Consider the following 23,505-nt stretch of genomic DNA (forward strand, 5'->3'; position numbering starts at 1 on the left):
CAGCAGCCAAGCTACGATTTTTTTTCAAGCTATTATTTAAAACATGTTTATCTCTGGGCATTGCTTGACTGAATGTAGCCCTTGGTCATTACTCTGCTCCATTACATTACATTACACAAGTCATTGGATGAAGGCGTCTTTTCTGAACAGGGATGTTTTGTTAAGAATCCCGACGCTCTGTTTGAACATTGAGACATATCGCTTGAGGTAAGGTTTTGGAAGCATAAGGACCTTCCTTATCTTTCATACCAGCAAGAAATATATATTTTTAGCTAGGTTTAATTGATAGACCTTTTATAGGGTTAGGGTTGGTGTTCCCACACGGCCATATCTCCATGTTACAGCGCGTGTTTACGGAAGATAAAAGACCGTGCTAATTAGCTATCTAGCATGCTCTGAATACCTGTGTGTAACTGAAGAAGTCCGCCAGAAACGTGTTGTCGTTGAAAAATACTGTCACTGTAACTGTGATTAAAGCCGGTTAAACCAGTGTATATTTTGCATTTGCGAAATTATTTTGGTGTGATATGAAAGTAAAGGGCTTTATGTTTCTAGAACCGAATCGCAATTTGAGCATCGATTCACGTTTAGACGGAGTATTTGGCTGTCAGAGCCAGTCTACCTCTGAAAATAACATATACAGTCCTTGGACCTTAGGGAGTAATGGTAAGCTCCGTTAGAGTAGTTATTGGGCTAAACTGAACTTGTATCCAGTCTCTTGTTATTAGTGTAATAATACATTGAGGCATTGTTTTATTAGGTATATTGTTTGATGGCTGTTTTAATTTGTCTATTTTGTCAAGTTAATAAATGAGCGATATGGTATCATGAACCTCGAGATAAGGAAAGAGGCATGAAATGAACTCGTGTGACCTGTTGCACTCTGGCAGACATGGACATTACATGTGAATTGCTAAACATTAATCAGCATAGGCTGTCAACAACAATAGCCTTGCTCTTACAATTTAGCATTTATTCTTCATCTTTCATTATAAAGTTAGAAATCTCGACAGACCATTCCATTAGCCCAGAGCCATGTTTAAAATTATTATTATTATGGTATAGGGGACGCTTGCGTCCCACTTGGCCAAAAGCCAGGGTAAATGCAGCTCGGCAAATTCAAATAAAATGATATAAAAATCAAGCTTTCATTAAATCACATGTAAGATACTAAATTAAAGCTACACTCGTTGTGAATCCAGCCAACATGTCAGATTTAAAAAGGCTTTTCAGCGAAAGCATAAGAAGCTAGTATCTGATGATAGCACAACAGTAAACATGGAGGGAAGCATATTTCAACCCTGCAGGCGCTACACAAAACGTTGACAAGCTTCTTTTGTTGGCACTCCAATATGTCCCATTAACATCACAATTGGTCCTTTTGTTCGATTGATTCCGTCCATATATATCCAAAATGTCCATTTATTTGGCGCATTTGATCCAGAAAAAAACAGCTTCCAAATTGCGCAACGTCACTACAAAATATTTCAAAAGTTGCCTGTAAACTTTGCAAACTAATTTTGTAATACAACTTTAGGTATTTTTAAATGTTAATAATCGATCAAATTGAAGACGGGTCTATCTGTGTTAAATACAGGAAGACAACAAACCAAGCTACTTTTCAAGTCTTGCGCAACACTCAACAGTGTTACGCAGTTCCTAGATGGCCATACTTCATTGCACAAAGGATAACCTCAACCAAATTCCAAAGACTGGTGACATCCAGTGGAAGCGGTAGGAACTGAAAACAAGTTCCTAAGAAATATCGTTTCCCAATGAGAACTCAATGAACAGACAGAACGGTTAGTCCCCGGGGTTTTGCCTGCTACATAAGTTCTGTTATACTCCCAGACATGATTCATACAGTTTTAGAAACTTCAGAGTGTTTTCTATCCAAATCTACTAATACTATGCATATCTTATATTCTTGGCATGAGTAGCAGGAAGTTGAAATTGGGCATGCTATTTATCCAAAAGTGAAAATGCTGCCCCCTATAACTTAAGAACTTTGTACACTTTATACAAACTAAACTCAGGAAAAAAAATAAACGTCCTCTTTATTTTCAGCAAACTTAACATGTGTAAATATTTGTATAAACATAAGATTCAACAATTGAGACATACACTAAACAAGTTCCACAGACATGTGACTAACAGAAATGGAATAATGTGTCCCTGAACAAGGGGGGGGGGGGTCAAAAGTAACAGTCAGTATCTGGTGTGGCCACCAGCTGCATTAAGTATTGCAGTGCATCTCCTCCTCATGGACTTCACCAGATTGGCCAGTTCTTGCTGTGAGATGTTACCCCACTCTTCCACCAAGACACCTGCAAGTTCCCGGACATTTCTGAGGGGAATGGCCCTAGCCCTCACCCTCTGATCCTAGCCCTCACCCTCTGGTTCCAGACGTGCTCAATGGGATTGAGATCCGGGCTCTTCACTGGCCATGGCAGAACACTGACATTCCTGTCCTGCAGGAAATCACGCACAGAACGAGCAGTATGGCTGGTGGCATTGTCATGTCAGGATGAGCCTGCAGGAAGGATACCACATGAGGGAGGAGGATATCTTCCCTGTAACGCACACCATTGAAATTGCCTGCAATGACAACAAGCTCTGTCCGATGATGCTGTGAGACACCGCCCCAGACCATGACTGACCCTCCACCTCCAAATCGATCCCGCTCCAGAGTACAGGCCTCGGTGTAACGCTCATTCCCTTGACGATAAACGCGAATCTGACCATCACCCCTGGTGAGACAAAACCGCGACTCGTCAGTGAAGAACACTTTTTGCCAGTCCTGTCTGGTCCAGCGACGGTGGGTTTGTGGCCATAGGTGACGTAGTTGTCGGTGATGTCTGGTGAGAACCTGCCTTACAACAGCCCTACAAGCCCTCAGTCCAGCCCCTCTCAGCCTATTGCAGTCTGAGCACTGATGGAGGGATTGTGCGTTCCTGGTGTAACTCGGGCAGTTGTTGTTGCCATCCTGTACCTGTCCCGCAGGTGTGAGGTTCGGATGTACCGATCCTGTTCAGGTGTTGTTACACGTGGTCCGCCACTGTGAGGACGATCAGCTGCCCATCCTGTCTCCCTGTAGTGCTGTCTTAGGTTTCTCACAGTACGGACATTGCAATTTATTGCCCTGGCCACATCTGTAGTCCTCATGCCTCCTTGCAGCATGCCTAAGGCACATTCTTTCTTTTGCTGTTTTTCAGAGTCAGTAGTGTCCTAAGTTTTCATAACTGCAACCTTAATTACCTACCATCTGTAAACTGTTTGTCTTAACGACCGTTCCACATGTGCATGTTCATTAATTGTTTATGGTTTATTGAACAAGCATGGGAAACTGTTTAAATTCTTTACAATGAAGATCTGTGAAGTTATTTGGATTTTTACGAACTCTCTTTGGAAGACAGGGTCCTGAAAAAGGGATGTTTATTTTTTTTGCTTCGTTTAGAATGCAAATGTTTTATGGATTTTTGCAAACTGGGGAAAAGGGGGGAATTCATCAACCATTTCACAATCAATTCTCATTGTCTGTTCCATTCTCCAGGGGTAATCCTAAAACTCGGGTCCTCAGCCAAACCGGTTTGGTACACAGTGGGGGTAATCAGACAGTCTAGGTCACAACGGGTAATCACACTGATATTTCTCTCTTCTCACACTCTTCATAACACACGCTTCCCTCTCCGTTCTCTGCCCCTTTGTGCAGGCCTCTTCCTCTTTTTTTTTATCCCCAAGCACTCCCTGGCTTAATCATAACTGGCATGCAGATCAGTAGAAATGGTAAGATAAATTGGCATTCCACATGAGAAAGGTTGCCGACTCCTTGTGTAGCCTATTACCGGCAACTTCAGGAGAGTAATGTCAGAATCTGCAAAAGCCAGTATGGTCAGTTTTTTTTTTTCTTTCCCCTTTTGGTTATCTTGATATCTGAAGAACTCTTTATTTAAAAAAAATGTTTGGTCTTATTTCATCAAACAGTGCGCTTAAAGCATCAGTTAAGCTCAATGCATATAGTTGATTTTTATTAAAACACACAGGGTTGTTGTGAAGGTAACTGAAATAAATTATCAGCAGAGTGTAGGTGTTGTTGCCTACCTTCACAACGTAGAGGTGGCCCGTCAGGAAGTCCAGGACCCAGTTGCACAGGGCGGGGTTCAGAGACCCAGGCCCCGAGCTTAATGATGATCTTGGAGGGTACTATATATGGATAATACATGTTTAAAACTTTGACCAATCGATTGGTCGAAAGAACAGACTTTCAGTCGACAAAGATCTTTTTTAGTTGGGGACAGCCCTGCTCCTGGCCTCTAACCTCTGCCCTGTCTGGTTGTCCTGGCAGCCCTGTGTGTGACGATGCCGGATGTGGAAGCAGAGAGCAGCACCCAGCCGGAGGCCATGGAGGAGGACGAGCCTCTCTTCAGTAACCTGGACCTCTTCCTCTTCACCCTCATCGCCGGCCTCATCATCTACTGGTTCATGTCCCGCAAGAAGGCCGAGCCCATCCCCGAGTTCAAGCAGCTCGACCAACCGTGAGTACCGCTCGTTGTGTGCTAAATGCACACCATGTGCTTGCTGTACATCTCTCAACAAATCCACCTAGTATTGGTGTTGAAATAAGTAAACATAGTGTTAAGAGCACAATTACAGTAGTATTACTCATAGAATTAGAATACAAGAATGGGCATGAACCTTCTTATGATGGTCCAAAGGTCAGCCATGTTGGTCAGGGAGTTGGTCAATCGTGGTTTACCAGTGCTGTGAAAATATAGTGTAAAACAATGAATGTGTAGTATTTACAGTTGAAGTCGGAAGTTTACATACACCTTAGCCAAATACATTTAAACTCAGTTTTTTACAATTAGTATTTGGTAGCATTGCCTTTAAATTGTTTAACTTGGGTCAAATGTTTCGGGTTCCTTCCACAAACTTCCCACAATAAGTTCCCACAATTCCTCCTGACAGAGCTGGTGTAACTGAGTCAGGTTTGTGCCTCCTTGCTCGCACATGCTTTTTCAGTTCTGCCCACAAATGTTGTATAGGATTGATGTCAGAGCTTTGTGATGGCCACTCCAATAGAACAGGCCTACAAGCCCTCAGTCCAGCCTCTCTCAGCCTATTGAGGACAGTTTTCATAACTGTGACCTTAATTGCCTACCGTCTGTAAGCTGTTAGTGTCTTAATGAACGTTCCACGGGTGCATGTTCATGAATTGTTTATGGTTCATTGAACAAGGATGGGAAACGGTGTTTAAACCCTTTTCCAATGATGATCTGCAAAGTTATTTGGATTTAAGAATTATCTTTGAAAGACAGGGTCCTGAAAAGGGGACTTTTCTTTTTTTGCTGAGTTTATGAATCGGTTGTTAGCAAGTTTTTGATTTCATTAACCTTATTTCTAAGGATACATATATTAATATATGTGCTATTTTCAGCCCTTTCCTGGGAAGGGGATGTTGTTGTGAAGGTAACTGAAATAAATTATCAGCAGAGTGTAGGTGTTGTTGCCTACCTTCACAACCTAGAGGTGGCCCGTCAGGAAGTCCAGGACCCAGTTGCACAGGGCGGGGTTCAGAGACCCAGGCCCCGAGCTTAATGATGATCTTGGAGGGTACTATGGAGTTGAAGGCTGACCTGTAGTCAATGAACAGCATTCTTACATCGATATTCATCTTATCCAGGTGGGATAGGGCAGTGCGATGGCGATTGCGTCATCCGTGGAGCTATTGGGGTGGTATGCAAATTGCACTGGGTCTAGGGTGTCTAGTAAGGTGGAGCTGATACAATCCTTCACTAGCCACTCAAAGCACTTCATGATGACAGAAGTGAATGCTATGGGGCGATAGTTATTTAGTTCAGTTACCTTAGCTTTCTTGGGTACAGGAACAATGGTGTACATCTTGATGCAAGTGGGGACAACAGACTGGGATAGGTAGAGATTTGAATATGTTTGTGCAGGCTCTGAGGACGCAGCTAGAGATGCTGTCTGGTCCAGCAGCCTTGTGAGGGTTAAGACACAAATGTCTTATTCCCGTCGGCCACGGAGAACGAGAGCTCGCAGTCCACGGGAGCTATGGTGGCCTGCACTGTTTCTCTCAAAACGGGCGTAGGTGTTTAGCTTGTCCTGGAGCAAGACGTTGGTGTCAGCGATGAGGCTGGTTTTCTTTATAATCCGCGATTGTCTGGAGTCCCTGCCACATACGTCTCGTGTCTAAGCCGTTGATTTGCGACTCCACTTTGTCTCTGGATCTGACGTTTTGCCTGTTTGGGGGCTTACTGGACTGTTTATACTCAACCATATTCCCAGTCACCTTGCCATCTATTCACAGTTTTTGGTTTGGATAGGTTTTAATCGTCAGTGGGAACAACATCCCCTATCCACGTTGTAAACAAGTTGTAAATGTAACAAGTACTGATATTGCATAATGTAATTCTGTAGCATTCACAACTTTCCAAGAAAACATAATCAGACATTTATGTTCTGTTTACAGTGCTATCGGAAAGTATTCAGACCTCTTGACTTTTTACACATTTTGTTACGTTACAACCTTATTCTAAAATTGATTTAAAAAAAAAAATGCCTTCACATTTATTAAAAATAAAAAGCTGATATCACATTTTCAAAAGTATTCAGACCCTTTACTCAGTACTTTATTGAAGCACCAATTAGTCTCAGGTCTTCTTGGTTATGACACTACAATCTTGGCACATCTGTATTTGGGGGGTTTCTCCCATTCTTCTCTACAGATCCTCTCAAGCTCTGTCATGGTGGAGGGGGAGCGTCGCTGCACGTCTATTTTATTTGTATTTTTTAGCTGTTTTTCTACCCAATTTTGTTGTATCCAATTGGTAGGTACAGTCTTGTCTCATCGCTGCAACTCCCGTATGTACTCGGGAGAGGCGAAGGTTGAGAGCTATGCGTTCTCCAAAACATGACCCAACCAAGCCGCACTGCTTCTTGACACAATGCTCGCTTAACCTGGAAGCCAAAGTGTCGGAGGAAACACTGTGCACCTGGCAAACGTGTCAGCGTGCGTTGCGCCTGGTCCACCACGAGTCACTAGAGCCTGATGGGACAAGGCCATCCCTGCTGGCTGAACACTCCCCTAACCCGGATGTCGCTGGGCCAATTGTATGCTGCCCAGCATACACTGTGATGCAGTGCCTTAGACCACTGGGCCACTCGGGTGACAATGGCAGTGCAGGGCCTCCCATCTCCAGAGAGGTTTGAGCAGGTTCAAGTCTGGGCTCTGGCTGGGCCACTCAAGGACATTCAGAAACTTGTCCCGAAGCCACTCTTGCGTTGCTTTGGCTGTACACTTAGGGTCGTTACCCTGTTGGAAGGTGAACCTTTGCCCCAGTCTGAGGTTCTGAGCGCTCTGGAGCAGGCAAAGATCACACTGTATTTTGCTCCGTTCATCTTTCCCTCAATCCTGACTAGTCTCCCAGTCCCTGCCACCACCGTGCTTCACCGTAGGTATGGTGCCAGGTTTCCTTCAGACGTGACGCTTGTTTCTCTTGTTTCGGAGAGTCCTTTAGGTACCTTTTTGCACACGCCAAGCAGACTTTCACGTGTCTTTTACTGAGGAGTGGCTTCCATCTGGCCACTCTACCATAAAAGCCTGATTTGGTGGAGTGCTGCAGAGATGGTTGTCCTTCTGGAAGGTTCTCCCATTTCCACAGAGGAACTCTGGAGCTCTGTCAGTGACCATCGGATTCTTGGTCACCTCCCTGACCAAGGCCCTTCTCCCCCAATTGTTCAGTTTGGCCAGGCGGCCAGCTCTAGGAAGAATCTTGTTGGTTCCTAACTTCTTCCATTTAAAACTGATGGAGGCCACTGTGTTGTTGGGGACCTTCAATGCTGCAGAAATGTTTTGGTGCCCTTCCCCAGATCTGTGCCTAGACATAATCCTTTCTCAGAGCTCTACGGACCTCATGGCTTGGTATTTGATCTGACGTGCGCTTTCAACACTGGGACCTTATATAGACAGGTGTATGCCTTGTCCAATCAATAGAATTTACTGAAGGTGGACTCATGAAGTTGTAGAAACATCTCATGGATGATCAATGGAAACAGGATGCACCGGAGCTCAATTTCAAGTCGCCTATCAAAGTGTCTGAATACTGATGTAAATAAGGTTTGTTTTATTTAGAATAAATTTGCTAACATTTCTAAACCTGTTTAAGCTTAGTTATTATGGGGTACTTGTGTGTAGATTTAGGGAAAAAATATATTTAATGCATTTTAGGATAATCGTGTAATGTAACAACGTTTTGTAAAAGAGAATACTTTCCAAATAATATTGTATATTTTAGAGCCGTGTTTCCCGAACTCAGTCCTCAGGGTCCAAAGGGGTGCACATTTTGGTTTTTGCCCTAACACTACACAGCTGATTCAAATCAAAGCTTGATGGTTAGTTGATTATTTGAATCAGCTGTGTAGTGCTAGGGCAAAAACCAAAACGTCCACCCCTTGGTGTCCCGAGGACAGAGTTTGGGAAACACTGTTATAGATGCTATTTGTACAGAAAATGTGTATAAAACCTGTGTAAATTGTAGGACAATATGTTAGGTTGACTATAATTCCATAATACAGTTTGATACATCACATGCCTTAATTTTCCTGAGTTATTAAAAAGCAGGAAATGCATCACCTATGCCTCTACTGCCATTAATTCCAATTAGACTGGTTTTGGATTTCTCCCTGACCATTTTGGCTGCCATTATGTAACTTTGAGGGTTTATGACACAGCCCCTCTAGTAATTTAATAGGATCGCTACAGTGCTACTGCAATATTACTATTGTCTTTCTGGGCCAAACTAAATCCTTGTCTGCTTGTTGTTCCTTTTGTTACATAATACTTGTATGTTTGGGTTTAGGGTTGGAGGCACACAATGCATCATGGTTTAGAGATCAGTTTACAAAGGCACACCTCATTCGTATCGTGGCAAGGAAACAAATCACGAAGCGGCTTACATTTCAACATTTACATGTTGAAAACAAACATTATTTTGTCATCCAGAGTCACATTTATTTTCCAAGCTGTAGCATAATTTTACAGACAGCAGGTTTTAAAGGACCAACTTGTTTGTTCTGCTTCGTGTTTTCATTTTTGTCATGCCCACCCCAAAATATCACAATACTGGTATCGTCAAAGCCCTACAGTTTACAGTGCTGGTGTGTATTTGCTGAGGGAGGGGCTATAATGTAGCTTACATACCATAATGTGGACTTAAATACACATTGCTGTAATGGTAGTTCTATTTTTGCATTGATTAAGCTGCTGTTTGGCAAAGTTAAACCCTCGCATTGTTTACTGTATTGTTACTGTTGTTCATGAAAGAGGACATTAATTATTTCTCTGAGGTTCATACACCTCAGTGGTCTAAAGTTGAGTGTAGTCCATAGTGTGAATGCAAAAAATAATGGAAGTGATTGGCAGTGCACTTATTACCTCTCTAATTAGGTAATAAGTCAGAGCAATCACATTTTATTGATACAAGTAGAGGTGAAGGGTAAGCCAAAACTGCCTCTGTCAGAGTGCACCCACAGCCTCACGCGCCTGGGGAATTTACTAAATGTTCCAGCCAGGCCCAGTAGTGACCTTTGTTTTCTTTTCATGGCCCCTCCACCTCTCCGTGAGTAGCTTCTCCTGTGCTGTCATGCTTGCCCCGCCTTCCACTCACTTATCTTATCAGTGACTGAGGTTTGGCCTGAGCTTTGCTCACAGCTCAGCAGATAGGTCAATGTGGAAGTTGGTACCAAGAATCTGGACTTATTCAATGAATTTCATTCAAAGAAACTCACAAGCATGCTTGTGCTTTCATCGTTGTTTTTTCATGTCTTCTGAGAACCTCTGATTGCCCCCTGGCACCAAGTGACGTGAACAGATTCTTCTCCATTCAAGGATTTTGTGGTTAGATCAGTTGATAGCTGTTTAATTCTGTATGGTTAAGTTTGAATGGGATGCCCCGGCTTGAGGACAAAAGCATATTTCCCATTTCTATCGGCGACTCACACTGCTCCTAGTTGTGAATGATTAGCATTCCTGAACTATATTACATTTTTGGGAAGATTTTATAAACTATACAAAACATACAAACGACAACATCATGCAAACATTAACGACATCACACCTGCCCAGACCAGGGTGTCCGTGGGTCCTTAAAGTCTTAAGGCTTTTAATTTAGATAAATTATTTTAAGTCTTAAATACATTTTTAAAAGGTCTTAAAAAATATAGATTGGGATATTGACTACTTTTAATTATGTTCCGTTTGCATTGAACAGAGGTGATGTAAAGAATTGGTGATAGGATTGTGATTTGTAATTTACTTCAATGGAAGGAACTCATTTTAGCTTGAGTCACGCGCAGAGTGGAACCACACTAACACGGAGCCCAAACCTGCTGCGCGTGTGCGCCAACGTGCATAAATGTATTTTGTCCCCCCACACCAAACGTGATCACGACACGCAGATTAAAATATCAAAACAAACTCTGAACCAATTATATTAATTTGGGAACTGGTCGAAAAGCATTAAACATTTATGGCAATTTAGCTAGTTAGCTTGCATTTGCTAGCTAATTTGTCCTATTTAGATAGCTTGCTGTTGCTAGCTAATTTGTCCTGGGATTATAAACATTCAGTTGTTATTTTACCTGAAATGCACAAGGCCCTCTACTCCGCCAATTAATCTACACACAAAATGGTCAACCGAATAGTTTCTAGTCATCTCTCTTCCTTCTAGGCCTTATCTTCTCTTGACTTTATATTGCAATTGGCAACTTTCATAAATTAGGTGCATTACCGCCACTGACCTCATTCTTCTTTCAGTCACCCACATGGGTATAACCAATGAGGAGATGGCACGTGGGTACCTGCTTCTATAAACCAATGAGGAGATGGGACAGGTGACAGGACTTGCAGCGCAATCTGACGAAGACACTCGTTGGCGCGCAATAATTGAATAATATAGATTTTTAAATTTATTTTGCAACGCTCCAGCAGGCGATGCGAGCGGTGTAGTCAGCCTGTAACGTTCCCGCAGCGGACAGAAGTCAGTGAGTCACTCATGACTGTTGGCATATTTTCTTTCAACACAGCATGTGCATTAATCTGTTAGCTAGCAGAGATTGGCTGTGGTGAAGTGGTAACGGAAGTCGACATGAAACTACGGTAGACGGCTAACGTTACAGGCTGACTACACCACTTGCATTGCTCTCAACCCCTGGAACAGTCGTTTTGACACAAACAGCTCAGCAAGATCAGCTCAGCAAGATCAGCTCATCTTGGGTCAAACTGCGGTTCTTCATGGTTGTCTCCAGGACTTTCAGCCCCTTTTTGACCAAGTACCAGATTGACGAGCCAGTGATGCCACTCCACTACAAAGAGTTGATAATGGTAATGATTTATATTATAGCAGTGCACAATTTTTGATAATGCCGTTTTGATTAAATCTCTTTTCACTGATTGTACTGTTGATGATATGAAGCTTATGATAGAGGTGATGATAAAGATAAGAGAGTTTTGGAAATATACATGTATTTAATGATGAATGTGGTTAAAATGGTATTTGCATTACATTTAGAGTTTTCCTGTTGGCATAGTCTGCTTAGGCTTTCTGTCAAGAGGGAGCTCCTCCAGGACAGATGATCAGACTGGGTGTCGCTGACCAAAATAATTGGGCCCACCCGAAGGAAGTTGACATAGGCTTGGGTGCCGAGTCAGTCCTCAAGGTAATGTGAGAATTTAAAGTATTACTTTCTATCAAATTATGGTGAGGATAGTTTTCTATTGTATTAAGTCATTCAGCGCAAATTACGGCCCACTGTCCTTGGAGAAAAAACAGTGTAAGGAGAACTCACTGTCCTAGAGTTTAGGAGGGACTGCATGAAGGCTATGTCAAACATCCAAAAGAAAGTACAGGACAAGAGCCCCCTGAAATACCCCACCATAAGACGGATGGTGTGTTTGGACCTCACTGTCATATATTCTGACCCAGACTGGTGTCAGGAAAGGATGAGCAGTCTTGTGCATAAGTTTCTGCTCGACAAGCAGTTGTCAGGAGGTGTGTCTGCTGGTAGTAACAGTTTAATAGAATAGTTCTGGAAGAGGTTTTGTGTATACATTTGGTAATAAATCCAGAACAACTATAACTTATGTCTGATGTAATATGATTAATCTAAATAATAGTTTTCACTTATTTCTTTTCAACTGTTTTATTACAGGTGATGTGGGAACTTCCTATCCCTTGAGGACAAAAGTAAGCACTTCCTCTCTTTCTGGCCCACAGAGACGAGGCTGGATGTGTTCCTGCATGGTTTCCTCAGCCAATCGTACCCTGAGCTTTGGGGTTTCTGTAAGAAGCTTCTTCTGTCCCATGGGCAGGCAGCTGTCGAGAGAGGCTTCTCCATCAACAAGGAGTTGGAAACCTGTAACATGCAGGAGGGTATAGGGCTGTGGCGGTCACAAAATTGTCAGCCGGTGATTTGTCAAGCAAATAACTGCCGGTTTCACTGTACTTGTCCGTTAACATTAACACATTTAGAATCTCCTGGCTTCCCCACACAGCTTAGAAGACATTTTAAAAAGTATAATAAATCCATGTAATATAGCCTACACCTTCACAATGAATCCATTGTTTATTTTAGACGGGTCTAAAGAAGCATGATATGAAGAATATTATGTTTATTTCAGAAGAAAAGAATAGCATACTCTGAGTTGTCCTTATGTTGGGTCCTGATCTAGCTATGCCAAATGGCTGTTGGCTACACTAGTTAATTTAGCAGACATGATATGCTTATAATACTGTGGTGTTATTTTTATATTATTTTATAGTATGAAGAATACAATTGGACAAAGCTAAATATTTTCTCAATGATTTGAGGGAGTGCGGACATGCGGCTATTCTGTGTGGAGCGGTTAACAAAGAAATAGGTACTCCTATTTGCTTAGTTTAGAGTTATTCTAGTAACTTTAGTTGTTCTACAAACATTGACAACATGTTTTTGTTTTTAATGCATTGTAAGGCTGCATGCTGAGGCTCTAATAATGATTTTTTTTAAAGTCACTTGAAAGGCATGTGCTCTGCTTTTGTTTTTTGCGCAGTCTGTACACACCAATAGCCTCATTCACAATTTGACAGCACTGCCTTCATGGCGGCATCCCCTTTGTGGCCGTAATGCACCCTAATGCACTCAAAAAAAAATCTATGCCCTTTGCAGCACAAAGTGTTGCGTTGTGCCCTTCTCTCTGAGTGTGCTGCTCAATCCGAAGCGTCTTTAATTCACACGGCTCACTGTCACGTGATCGGGTCTTTCTCACAGGCTACAAGTGAAGACAGACACATCGGGGATGCAACTGCGCGTGTCCTTGTCCAATTCCGAGGTGTATATTGACGATATTGTATGAACTGTCCACATTTACTTCTCGGCAGCCAACAAGATGAGTAGGTCTAACGAAACGCAAAATCATTAGCCTATGTCAATCTATCCCAATAGTACAAAAGTCGACCTATTCTGTGCGAGAAATAAATATTCTAAACTGTCTGGGACAGTTGTGGGATGCGATAGATCCCACATTAATACAACCATTACTAGCATCAAAAAAACATTGTTTATGCAATGTGGCTAATGCAACAGATCAGAACATTTAGCTTAAAATGTTGATAAAACTATTAGGCTATTTCTTCACATTACAAGCGCACCAATGCACACATGGCAGTAGGCTATAAGCGCAAATGTTCCATTAGCGGAAAACGCCATTATCAAGAGTGACTGCAAATGCAATTATGCATGTAATGCTTTTATTATAAAGGTGCATTTTTATGGTGAAAATGATCTTCCCCAAATTTGGAACTCACGTGTTGCTTATATATATATATGCCAGTTAGGCGCTACACCCCTTATAAAGTGAATTCATGTGCTAAATTTAAAGAAGTTATTTGGCCAATTTAGTTGTGATTACAAACCTTTATTAAAACATATAGGCCTATGGGCTAGGCTACATGAGGTGTGCGACTATGATTCGAACAACTCGCTAAAAAAGGCATTGTTTCTTATGCTGGGCTTCATTCACAAGTCATAATATAATTCCAATATAATTCCAAGTGATGGGCTAATATTGTCACCCATCAGACTATTCTTGATTTGATCTTGTCTTTACATATATTATTTAGTATATGTGTGACATTTGTTATGATTTAGAATGGACCATTATCATGCATCTGTATAGAAATGTGCAGCAGGAAAAAATACATGTCATCTACGCACTTAAATAGTGAATGGAGGACACTTTGGATTATTTTCATGCCAGCCAGGTAGGCTATACTCCTGTTGTGAATATAAGCAATGTGCTTAATATTAGTAAAGTTAAGAAATAAATATAGTAGGCCGAGCCTATAGAAGCTCATTAGATCCTCTTTTTTATTAGCGGCCATGTTTTCTCCCACTATTGCATAGCCTATAGAAATGTTGCGCAACATGAGCTCATGGTCTTTCATGAAGTGTTTGATTTGATTTTCCATTGATGTCAGAGTGATTACAGGGACAATGGCGTGCTGAGTATCAGGCAGTTAGCAAGTTCGATAGGCTACTAATGACCAGCAGCAGCAACGGCGCTTGGAGAAGCCTAATAACCGTGACTAAACGGACATGTGGAATTTGACTGCCTTCGTGACTCAAGACCGCAGGCTTGGCGGTAATACGGTCACCACACCAGCCCTAGGAGGGTACAATCATTACCCAGGGACTGGTGTGGGATTATGTCAGTCTGTGGTGGGGTTGTAAAGGTCCCTCTCACCAAGGAGCTACTGACCTCTGCTTTATCAGCAAGGTCAAAATACAGAGCACACCTGGACCAGGAGAAGAGGTAACGTGCTGTGTAAGGGCAGAAGAGAAAAGCTGCAGAGGACAACATAGATGCGCTGTAGAGAAAATAAAAGAAGAAACTGCTGGAGGTATCTGGCAGCCTGATGAAGGATGCAGACAAATTTGCAGAGCAAGCAGAGGGAAAATCCGGCACCTTGATGGATCCGCTCATCACGAAGTCCAGCACCCTCAGGAGGAGATATAAGAAGAAAATATTTGTATTGAAACAAGTCGAGGTGGAGTTGGAGAACTAAGACAAATGTCATGATAAATCAAAATACATTTAATTTGTCACATGCTCCAAATACAACAGTAGACCTTACAGTGAAATGCTTACTTACAATCCCTTAACCAACAATGCCGTTTTAAGAAAAATACCAAAAAGAATAAGAAGGTAACAAATAATTAAAGAGCAGCAGTAAAATAATAGCGAGGCTAAATACAGGGGGTACTGGTAGTCAATGTGCGGGGTAATTTGTTTGATGTAATTTGAGGTTAATATATATATATGTGGGTATAATTATTTAAGTGACTTATGCATTTATAATGAGAGTAGCAGTAGTGTAAAGGGGGGGGAGGGGACAATGCAAGAGATCTGGGTAGCCATTTGATTAGATGTTCAGTAGTCTTATGGCTTGGGGGTAGAAGCTGTTTGGAAGCCTGTTGAACCTAGACTTGACGCTCCGGTACCGTTTTCCGTGTGGTAGCAGAGAGAACAGTCTATGACTAGGGTGGCTGGAGTCTTCGACAATTTTTAGGGCCTTCCTCGGACACCGCCTGGTATAGAGGTCCTGGATGGCAGGAAGCTTGGCCCCGGTGATGTACTGGGCCGTACTCACTGCCCTCTGTAGTGCCTTGTGGTCGGAGGCCGAGCAGTTGCCATACCAGGCAGTGATGCAACCAGGATGCTCTCGATGGTGCAGCTGTAGAACCTTTTGAGGATCTGAGGACCCATGCCAAATCTTTTCAGTCTCCTAAGGGGGAATAGGTTTTGTCGTGCCCTCTTCACGACTGTCTTTGACCATGTTAGTTTGATGGTGATGTGGACACCAAGGAACTTGAAGCTCTCAACCTGCTCCACTACAGCCCCGTCGATGAGAATGGGTCCACAATCATCTCCTTAGTCCCGAACACGTCGAGGGAGAGGTTGTTGTCCTGGCACCACACGGCCAGGTCTCTGACCTCCTCCCTATATTCTGTCTCGTCGTTGTTGGTGATCAGACACTGTTGTGTCATCGGCAAACTTAATGAGTGAACAGGGAGTACAGGAGGGGACTGAACACTGGGGCCCGTCGGATGTGTGCTAAGGATCAGCGTAGCGAGTATGTTGTTACCTACCCTTACCACCTGGGGGCGACCCATCAGGAAGTCCAGGATCCAGCTGCAGAGGGAGGTGTTTAGTGTCAGGGTCCTTAGCTTAGTAATGAGCTTTGAAGGCACTATGGTGTTGAACTCTGAGCTGTAGTCAGTGAATAGCCTTCTCACATAGGTGTTTGTTTTGTCCTGGTGTGAAAGGGCAGTGTGGAGTACAGTAGAGATTGGATCCTTTGGGGCGGTATGCAAATTGGTTTCTGGGATAATTGTGTTGAGGTTGAACATTTCAGTGAAGACACTTGCCAGTTGGTCAGCGCATGCTTGGAGTACTCATCCTGGTAATCTGTCTGGCCCTGCGACCTTGAATGTTGACCTGTTTAAAGGTCTTACTCACATCGGCTGCGGAGAGTGTGATCACACAGTCGTTCGGAACAGCTGCTGCTGTCATGCATGTTTCAGTGTTACTTGCCTCGAAGCGAACAGAGTAATTTAGCTCATCTGGTAGGCTTGTCACTGGGCAGCTCTCGGCTGTGCTTCCCTTTGTAGTCTGTAATAGTTGGCAAGCCCTGCCTCATCTGACGAGCGTTGGAGCCGGTGTAGTACGACTCGACAGAGAGCGAGAGCAAGTTGTTTCTTCCCTTCATTTTGAGTGTAGTTGAAGTTCGTTGTCCCAGGTCTGGTAGGTAGTGGATTGGCATCAGCAATTGTTTTCTTTTTTATATGCATCTAACATTGCCCTGTTGGTTACAATGTCAACCCTGTACTTTAACTGTTTCCTTGTTAATGAACACATTTGCACAATGTCCCTAAACTTAAGTAATTGGTGTCCTTCAGTACTTTTTGCAGAGGTCTTTTGTTGTAGAATTGGTCTGAAATTGCATTCCAAGTGGCATTAAAAAGTATTAATAAAGTCTTAGATTTATCTTGCTGAAACCTGCCAGACCCACTCACACACACCCACATCTACAGCGCCTGCATCACTTTCCGCGACATGGCCTGAAACTGCACCATTTTGTTTCTCTCCATAGCCCACCCACATTCAATATTTAAATAATAAATAATTAGAATTTTCCTGTGTGTTAATGATGGCGGATTGATTGATTTAGTTTTTTCAAGATGAGTGATTAGAAGAGAATTGTCCAACCGATCGGGTTGCCATGTCTTGAAATATGCAGACAGATGGATTAAAAGTATGTTTACATTTGTTATACTTCTGGCAGCCATCTTTCTATTTCCGCCCACAATTTCTGGACTTTACAGCATTCCCAGAAAGCATTCATTATTGAGTAATTATTAATTTTACACTGAAGACATGACTGCTGTTGTGCTGTAGAATTTGTACATTTTGTCACTTGTATAATAGGTTAGTTTATACTGGATTGAGCATACGTTTTCGTTAACTGTAATTCCGTTAGTTATGCTCTTTCCCTCCATCTTTTGCCAACATCAGTTATTTTTAAGTCTTGGTTAAGATTGAGATTTGCCAGTTGGATATGCTCTCTGAAAAGGTTGTGTACATCTTCCCTCTGAACATCCTTTTCTGACTCAAATAAGATTCCTTCAAGGTTGCTCTGATATCCAAAAGATTTTCAATTGATGTTGCATTATAAGTAACTTTTTAAAAGTTGATTGTACTTCAGTCTAACATTTACTTTTAAAGTATGTCATGGAAATAAATGTATTTCCTGTTACCAAGTCATGAATCATTATTTTGTTTCAATATAATTTGATCTGAGAAATTCAGCTAATTGATTGCATCCAAATGTTAATTTATGTTTATTAAATAAATATAGTGTTCCAAATCAGATGTTGGGTAAACTTTTTCCTACCAATGTGTAAGATGGGAGGAGTCCACATTTTGTTGGACGACAAGCCACCCACAGAACATACCCCCCCCCCGCCCCACACCCCATGCAATCCCACCCCAACAACCAGTATAAATTGTCTTTTGGACAATTACTATGAAGCTGTAGCTTGGAATATTGCTTTTCCATACTATGTAATGTATTCCCTGTGAATCTGGAAGTTTTTTTCCCCAAAGAGAAATTAGTAGTTGAAGTCCCTTGCATCATTTACCATAAAGTATGAAAGTACCAGGTTTTGACCACTAGGTGCCGTTGTTCCTGCTATACCGTCACACTCATCCATTTTGCTGGGCTCTTATGTTTATTATACTAAACAAAAATATAAACGGTACACGTAAACTGCTTGTACCATGTTTCATAAGCTGAAAGAAATGATCCCAGAAAAAACATTTTTCAAATGTTGTGCACAAATTTGTTTATATCCCTGTTGGTGAGCATTTTATCCTTTTGTCAGAATGCCACAGATGTCTCACGTTTTGAGAGGGCGTGCAATTGGCATGCTAACTGCAGGAATGTCCACCAGAGCTGTTGCCAGATAATTTAATGTTCATTTCTCTACAATAAGCCGCCTCCAACTTCTTTTTAGAGAATTTCGCAGTACGTCCAACCGGCCTCACAACCGCAGACCATGTGTAACCACGCCAAGGACCTCCACATCCAGCTTCTTCACCTGCAGGATTGTCTGACACCAGCCACCTGGACAGCTGATGAAACTGACTGTAATACAGTCTTTATGTGGTGGAAAACTAATTCTGATTGGCTGGGACTGGCTCCCCAATGTGTGAGCTTATGTGTTTCCAGGCTCACCCATGGCTGCACCCCTGCTCAGTCATGTGAAATGCTTAGCCTAATGAATTGACTGATTTCCTTATATGAACTGTGACGCAGTAAAATCGCTAGTTGTTGCGTTTATTTTTGGTCAGTATATTTTGAGCCCTCTATGCAAAGATGTGAGACTCACAAGTATGATGATGTTTTCCGTTTTGCTCTACGACCCCCACAAGCATCACGATACTTGTATGAAGTTGGTACATCCGATCTGCCAACTTCTGTCAGTTTGCTCTAGGACGCCCACAAGCCTCAAAACTAGTCTGAAGGTAGCCGGTTAGCAGTAAGAAAAATTATGGAAGTGAATATATGAAGATAGTTCAGTGCCTCAAATAAGGTGTTAAATGCATAAAAACATGTTTTTTCTCTTATCAGCACTTCAGACCAACTTCATTTAAATTTTGGGGGGGTGGGGGCTGTCTTTATCCATTTATAAAGCTGTTGTTCGATACATTTCTATGGACTAAGCAATAAGGCCAAATTCAATGTTTCATCAAATAATTGTAATTTATTTTATATACCCTAAGTGCCTAAAACTCCAAATCAAATGGCTAAATGAACCTTGCTATGACCGTCTTAAAACATGAACATATGTTAGCTAAGTAGAAACCCCCCCCCAGCCTATGTGTCATTGAGTACAGCTACAGCACCCGTTGTCACAGGAAGGCCAAAAAGATCAAGGACATAAACCGCCATGGCCTGTTCACCCCGCTATCGTCCAGAAGGCGAGGTCAGTACAGGTACATCCAAGCTAGGACTGAGAGAATGAAAAACAGCTATCTCAAGGCTGGCCATCAGACTGTTAAATAGCCATCACTAGCTGGCTTCCGTCAGTTACTCAACCCTGACCTTAGAGGCTGCTGCCCTATATACATAGACTTGGAATCACTGGCCACTTTAATAATGTTTAAATACTGCTTTACTCATCTCATATGTATATACTGTATTCTATTCTACTGTAATTTAGTAAATGCCACTCCGACATTGCTCAATCTAATATTTATATATTAATTCCATTCTTTTACTTTTAGATTTGTGTCTATTGTTGTGAATTGTTAGGTACTATTGCACTGTTGGAGCTAGGAACACCCAGCATTTCGCTACAACCGCAATAACATCTGTATGTAACCAATACAATTTGAGATTTGATATGAGTCAAGCATTTATTCTACTGTCAAATTTGACTACAAATTGTAAATAGGATCAAATTGGTCTCGTCCAAAACTGAATTTTGTGAGACTTATGGTCGTGACTGCATCACAACAAATGACGGTTGGGTTTGTTTCCATCCTGCCCACATTTGGCAGCACAGAAGTAATCATCAATTCAGAGTGTGTTGGAGCGAACCATTAAGGAGAGCTGAGCATTAAATAGGTCTAGTTGCCAGGCCATATGACACCCAGGCTATACTCTATTTTTGAAAGAGTACAATAACCAAGACCATACGTACATTTATGACAGCTGGACGTACTATGGTCAGAAGGATACAGGAAGAAGGATGAAAGCAAGATAACTGATGACTAACACGTAAAACATAAGCATGCAATGCATACATTATTTTTAGAAAGTGAAAAGGGTGCTACCATCATTATAACCTAACCAAAAGCAGATGTGGGCGTGAACGAGCAAGCTCTAAGATGAAAATAAAATAATGGAGAAAGGTCAAGGGAAGCTATTTTCATATAGAGGGAGGGGACTCTATACGTTATGCAAAGACTGAAATCCTATAAAGGCAGGACTCTGTAATATGAGAATTTAGTCTCTTTCCATGGAGGGGCTCGGCCCTGTTATGTTTGTGATAGGGTCCTTCCATGGAAGTGCTCAGTTTTGCTACTTTGTATTAAAGTTTGTATTGAATTCACAAGTTCTTGTAAGAGTATTATATTTCTGAGACAATTCTCCACGACAAGTGCAGCTGCACACCCCGATCAGAATGCCTGTGGTAAATGTGGGTTGACTTTGGATATCCCTATGGGACAATGTTAAAATTCCAATGGCTCCAAATTTCAATGACTTTAAAACATTGTAACTAATATAGTAAAAATGTATATACAAATATTGAAAGTATTTAATGACAACTAAATGGTGTGCAACATGAACATATTGTCTCATTTACATTGTGTAATTTGATGATTCCTAACTAGCCCCGACTAGGCTATCCAAAGAGAGAGGCTATCCAAAGTCAAACCAATTTTGTCACAGTCGCACACCAGCTGAGGTGTCCCACCTGCGAACACACACACACGAAACCAACTCAGGTTTGAATTCAGTCATGGCCGTTTGCATTTCTTAATGACCAAATCTAAAACGAGGCCAAATCAGGAAGTACAGTCTCTCTTTAGACTGTTGAATATGGTACAAAATGTGATAGCCTCACTTTTTGAAATACAGTACCAGTCAGAAGTTTGGACGCACCTACTCATTCCAGGGTTTTTCTATATTTTTACTATTTTCTACATTCTAGCATAATAGTGATGACATAAACTATGAAATAACATATGGAATCATGTTGTAAACAAAAGTGTTAAATCAAAATATATTTGAGATTCTTCAAAGTAGCCACCCTTTGTCTTGATGAGAGCATTGCACACTTGACATTCTCTCAACCAGCTTCATGAGTTAGTCACCTGGAATGCATTTCAATTAACAGGTGTTCCTTGTTAAAAGTTAATTTGTGGACCATCCATATTATGGCAAGAACAGCTGAAATAAGCAAAGAGGAACGACAGTCCATCATTACTTTAAGACATGAAGATCAGACAATCGGGCCAGTGACATGCGCTGCCTCCGGAAGCAGCGTTCGAAGATGTGACAAGTTAACAAGTTTACATTGCAGTAAAAGGTCTAGCCGAGGGTATTTTCTCACTCTCTTGGCAGTCTCTCGTAGTGAGAATAGGTTCTTAAACAAGATAGCCTGACATTCTTTTAGCCAACTCCTCTGTTGTGGTGTTCACTGTCATGCCAAGCAATGTTGGCTGAAACACAAACCGATCTGGCAACCAGGCTATAGGAAATTGTGAAGGTCCTCCAATGACATGCTTGTAACATTCCTATTAATGTTCATCATGTGAAACTATTAGTGTGAAAAGTGATCGTCCCTGTACCAGGCATGTGCTTTTCTTGTTTGTGAAAAGCATAATTGATTTGCAGTGTTTAATGTCCCAGCATATAGTGGTGAAAGAATGATTTTTCAGTGTATGATTTTCTCAATAGACTTTGAAAGTACATAACATTTGTCTTCTTTTTCTTTCAGAGCACCTTCTACTCGAGAGACTAGTTTTATTGAGAAGATGAAGAAAACAGTTAGTGTTTTTCTATTTTCCGGTATATTGGGGGTGGGAAGGACAATGGTCAAGCTACTAGACTGGCTTTACATAATGGTTCTTAGCTAGAGGGCAGCTTGACAGTGGATCCTCCGGACTCCTCAGTCCAGACCTGGGTTCAAATGCTATTTGAAATAATTTGAAATATGTTCTGGGCTGGATTGTGCTTTTCTGGTACAATAGTCAATAGAATTGTCGAAAAGGTGAAAACCGTGGCCATCTGGCAATCCAGGTTGAAAAGAGCAAACGCTAAATGTATTTGAAAGATTTCAAATTGCATTTGAACCTAGGTCTGCGCAGTAACGTTACTAGCTGATCTTGATATAGGAAATTGAAATTGATATAGGCTTGAGTAAGCAAGTGTGATTTGGCTGCAAAGTCCCCAGATATCAGAAGATGAAATAAATAAAATAATGATGGTATTTTACGCCATCATTTCATCTTGTCTCTGTTGCTCACTGTCTAATGATTTATCATGGGAACCATGAATGGTGACATACATTGAGTATACAAATCATAAAGAAGACCTGCTCTTTCCATGACATAGAAAGCTATGATCCCTTATTGATGTCACTTATTAAATCCACTTCAATCATTGTAGAGGAAGGGGAGGAGACAGGTTAAAGAAGGATTTCTAAGCCTTGAGACCATAGAGCCCAACACTGGAGGTGCGAAAATAGCCATAATACCAATAGGGGATTTTAGAAACACTTAAAATAAAGGTTGTGCTTCATGTAGGCTCACCCTGGCGTGATGTTTTGATAACCATGTACATCTCTCTCGGACAAGGTGATTTTTATCAATATATTCGGTTCAATTTACTCTCAGGTTCGAAAATGCTAATTAGCATCAAATTCCTGCACAGGAAGGAAATCATCAGCATGTATTCACCACATCTTTACTAATGCTGCAGAAATTAGCTTGAAAGCAGTATATAGATCCATCGGATATATTGATCACAATATAGTAGCCATATCTAGGAACACCAAAGTTCTAAAGGCTGGGCCTAATATAGTGTATGATGCTGTTGATGTAAAGAATGTTTGTTGGTCTGTGGTGTGTAATGAGGCGCAAACAGACACTGCACTTGACACAATTGCTTATTCCAGTCACTAATAAGCATGCACCCATTTAAGAAAATGACTGTAAAAACTGTTTGTTCCCTGTAGATTGATGATTGAAAAATTGTATGGTTGAGAGAGATGAGGCAAGAGGAATGGCAAATGAAGTCTGGCTGCACAACCGATTGGCAAACGTATTGCAAATTGAGAAATCATGTGACTAAACTGAATAAAAAGAAGAAA

The 23,505-nt window shown here is 41.6% G+C and overlaps 1 protein-coding gene across 3 annotated transcripts in view; it reads left to right on the top strand.

The window, feature by feature from the left end:
* LOC109905358 (NADPH--cytochrome P450 reductase-like) overlaps nucleotides 1–23,505 on the top strand; it is a 37,211-nt gene that overhangs the window by 1,729 nt on the left and 11,977 nt on the right. The window contains exons 1-4 of one of the 3 annotated variants that reach the window (XM_020502676.2): nucleotides 11,329–11,404; nucleotides 11,611–11,739; nucleotides 12,232–12,266; nucleotides 22,132–22,180. In XM_020502676.2, the coding sequence (XP_020358265.1) occupies nucleotides 22,169–22,180 (12 nt within the window). In that variant the 5' untranslated portion in view covers nucleotides 11,329–11,404; nucleotides 11,611–11,739; nucleotides 12,232–12,266; nucleotides 22,132–22,168. Of the gene's footprint in view, nucleotides 1–108; nucleotides 208–4,345; nucleotides 4,536–11,328; nucleotides 11,405–11,610; nucleotides 11,740–12,231; nucleotides 12,267–22,131; nucleotides 22,181–23,505 lie in introns of those variants that run through there. The other 2 variants (XM_020502674.2, XM_020502672.2) reach the window with 2 other exon arrangements.

The sequence above is a fragment of the Oncorhynchus kisutch genome, linkage group LG15, assembly GCF_002021735.2.
Source record: "Oncorhynchus kisutch isolate 150728-3 linkage group LG15, Okis_V2, whole genome shotgun sequence".
NCBI lineage: Eukaryota > Metazoa > Chordata > Actinopteri > Salmoniformes > Salmonidae > Oncorhynchus > Oncorhynchus kisutch.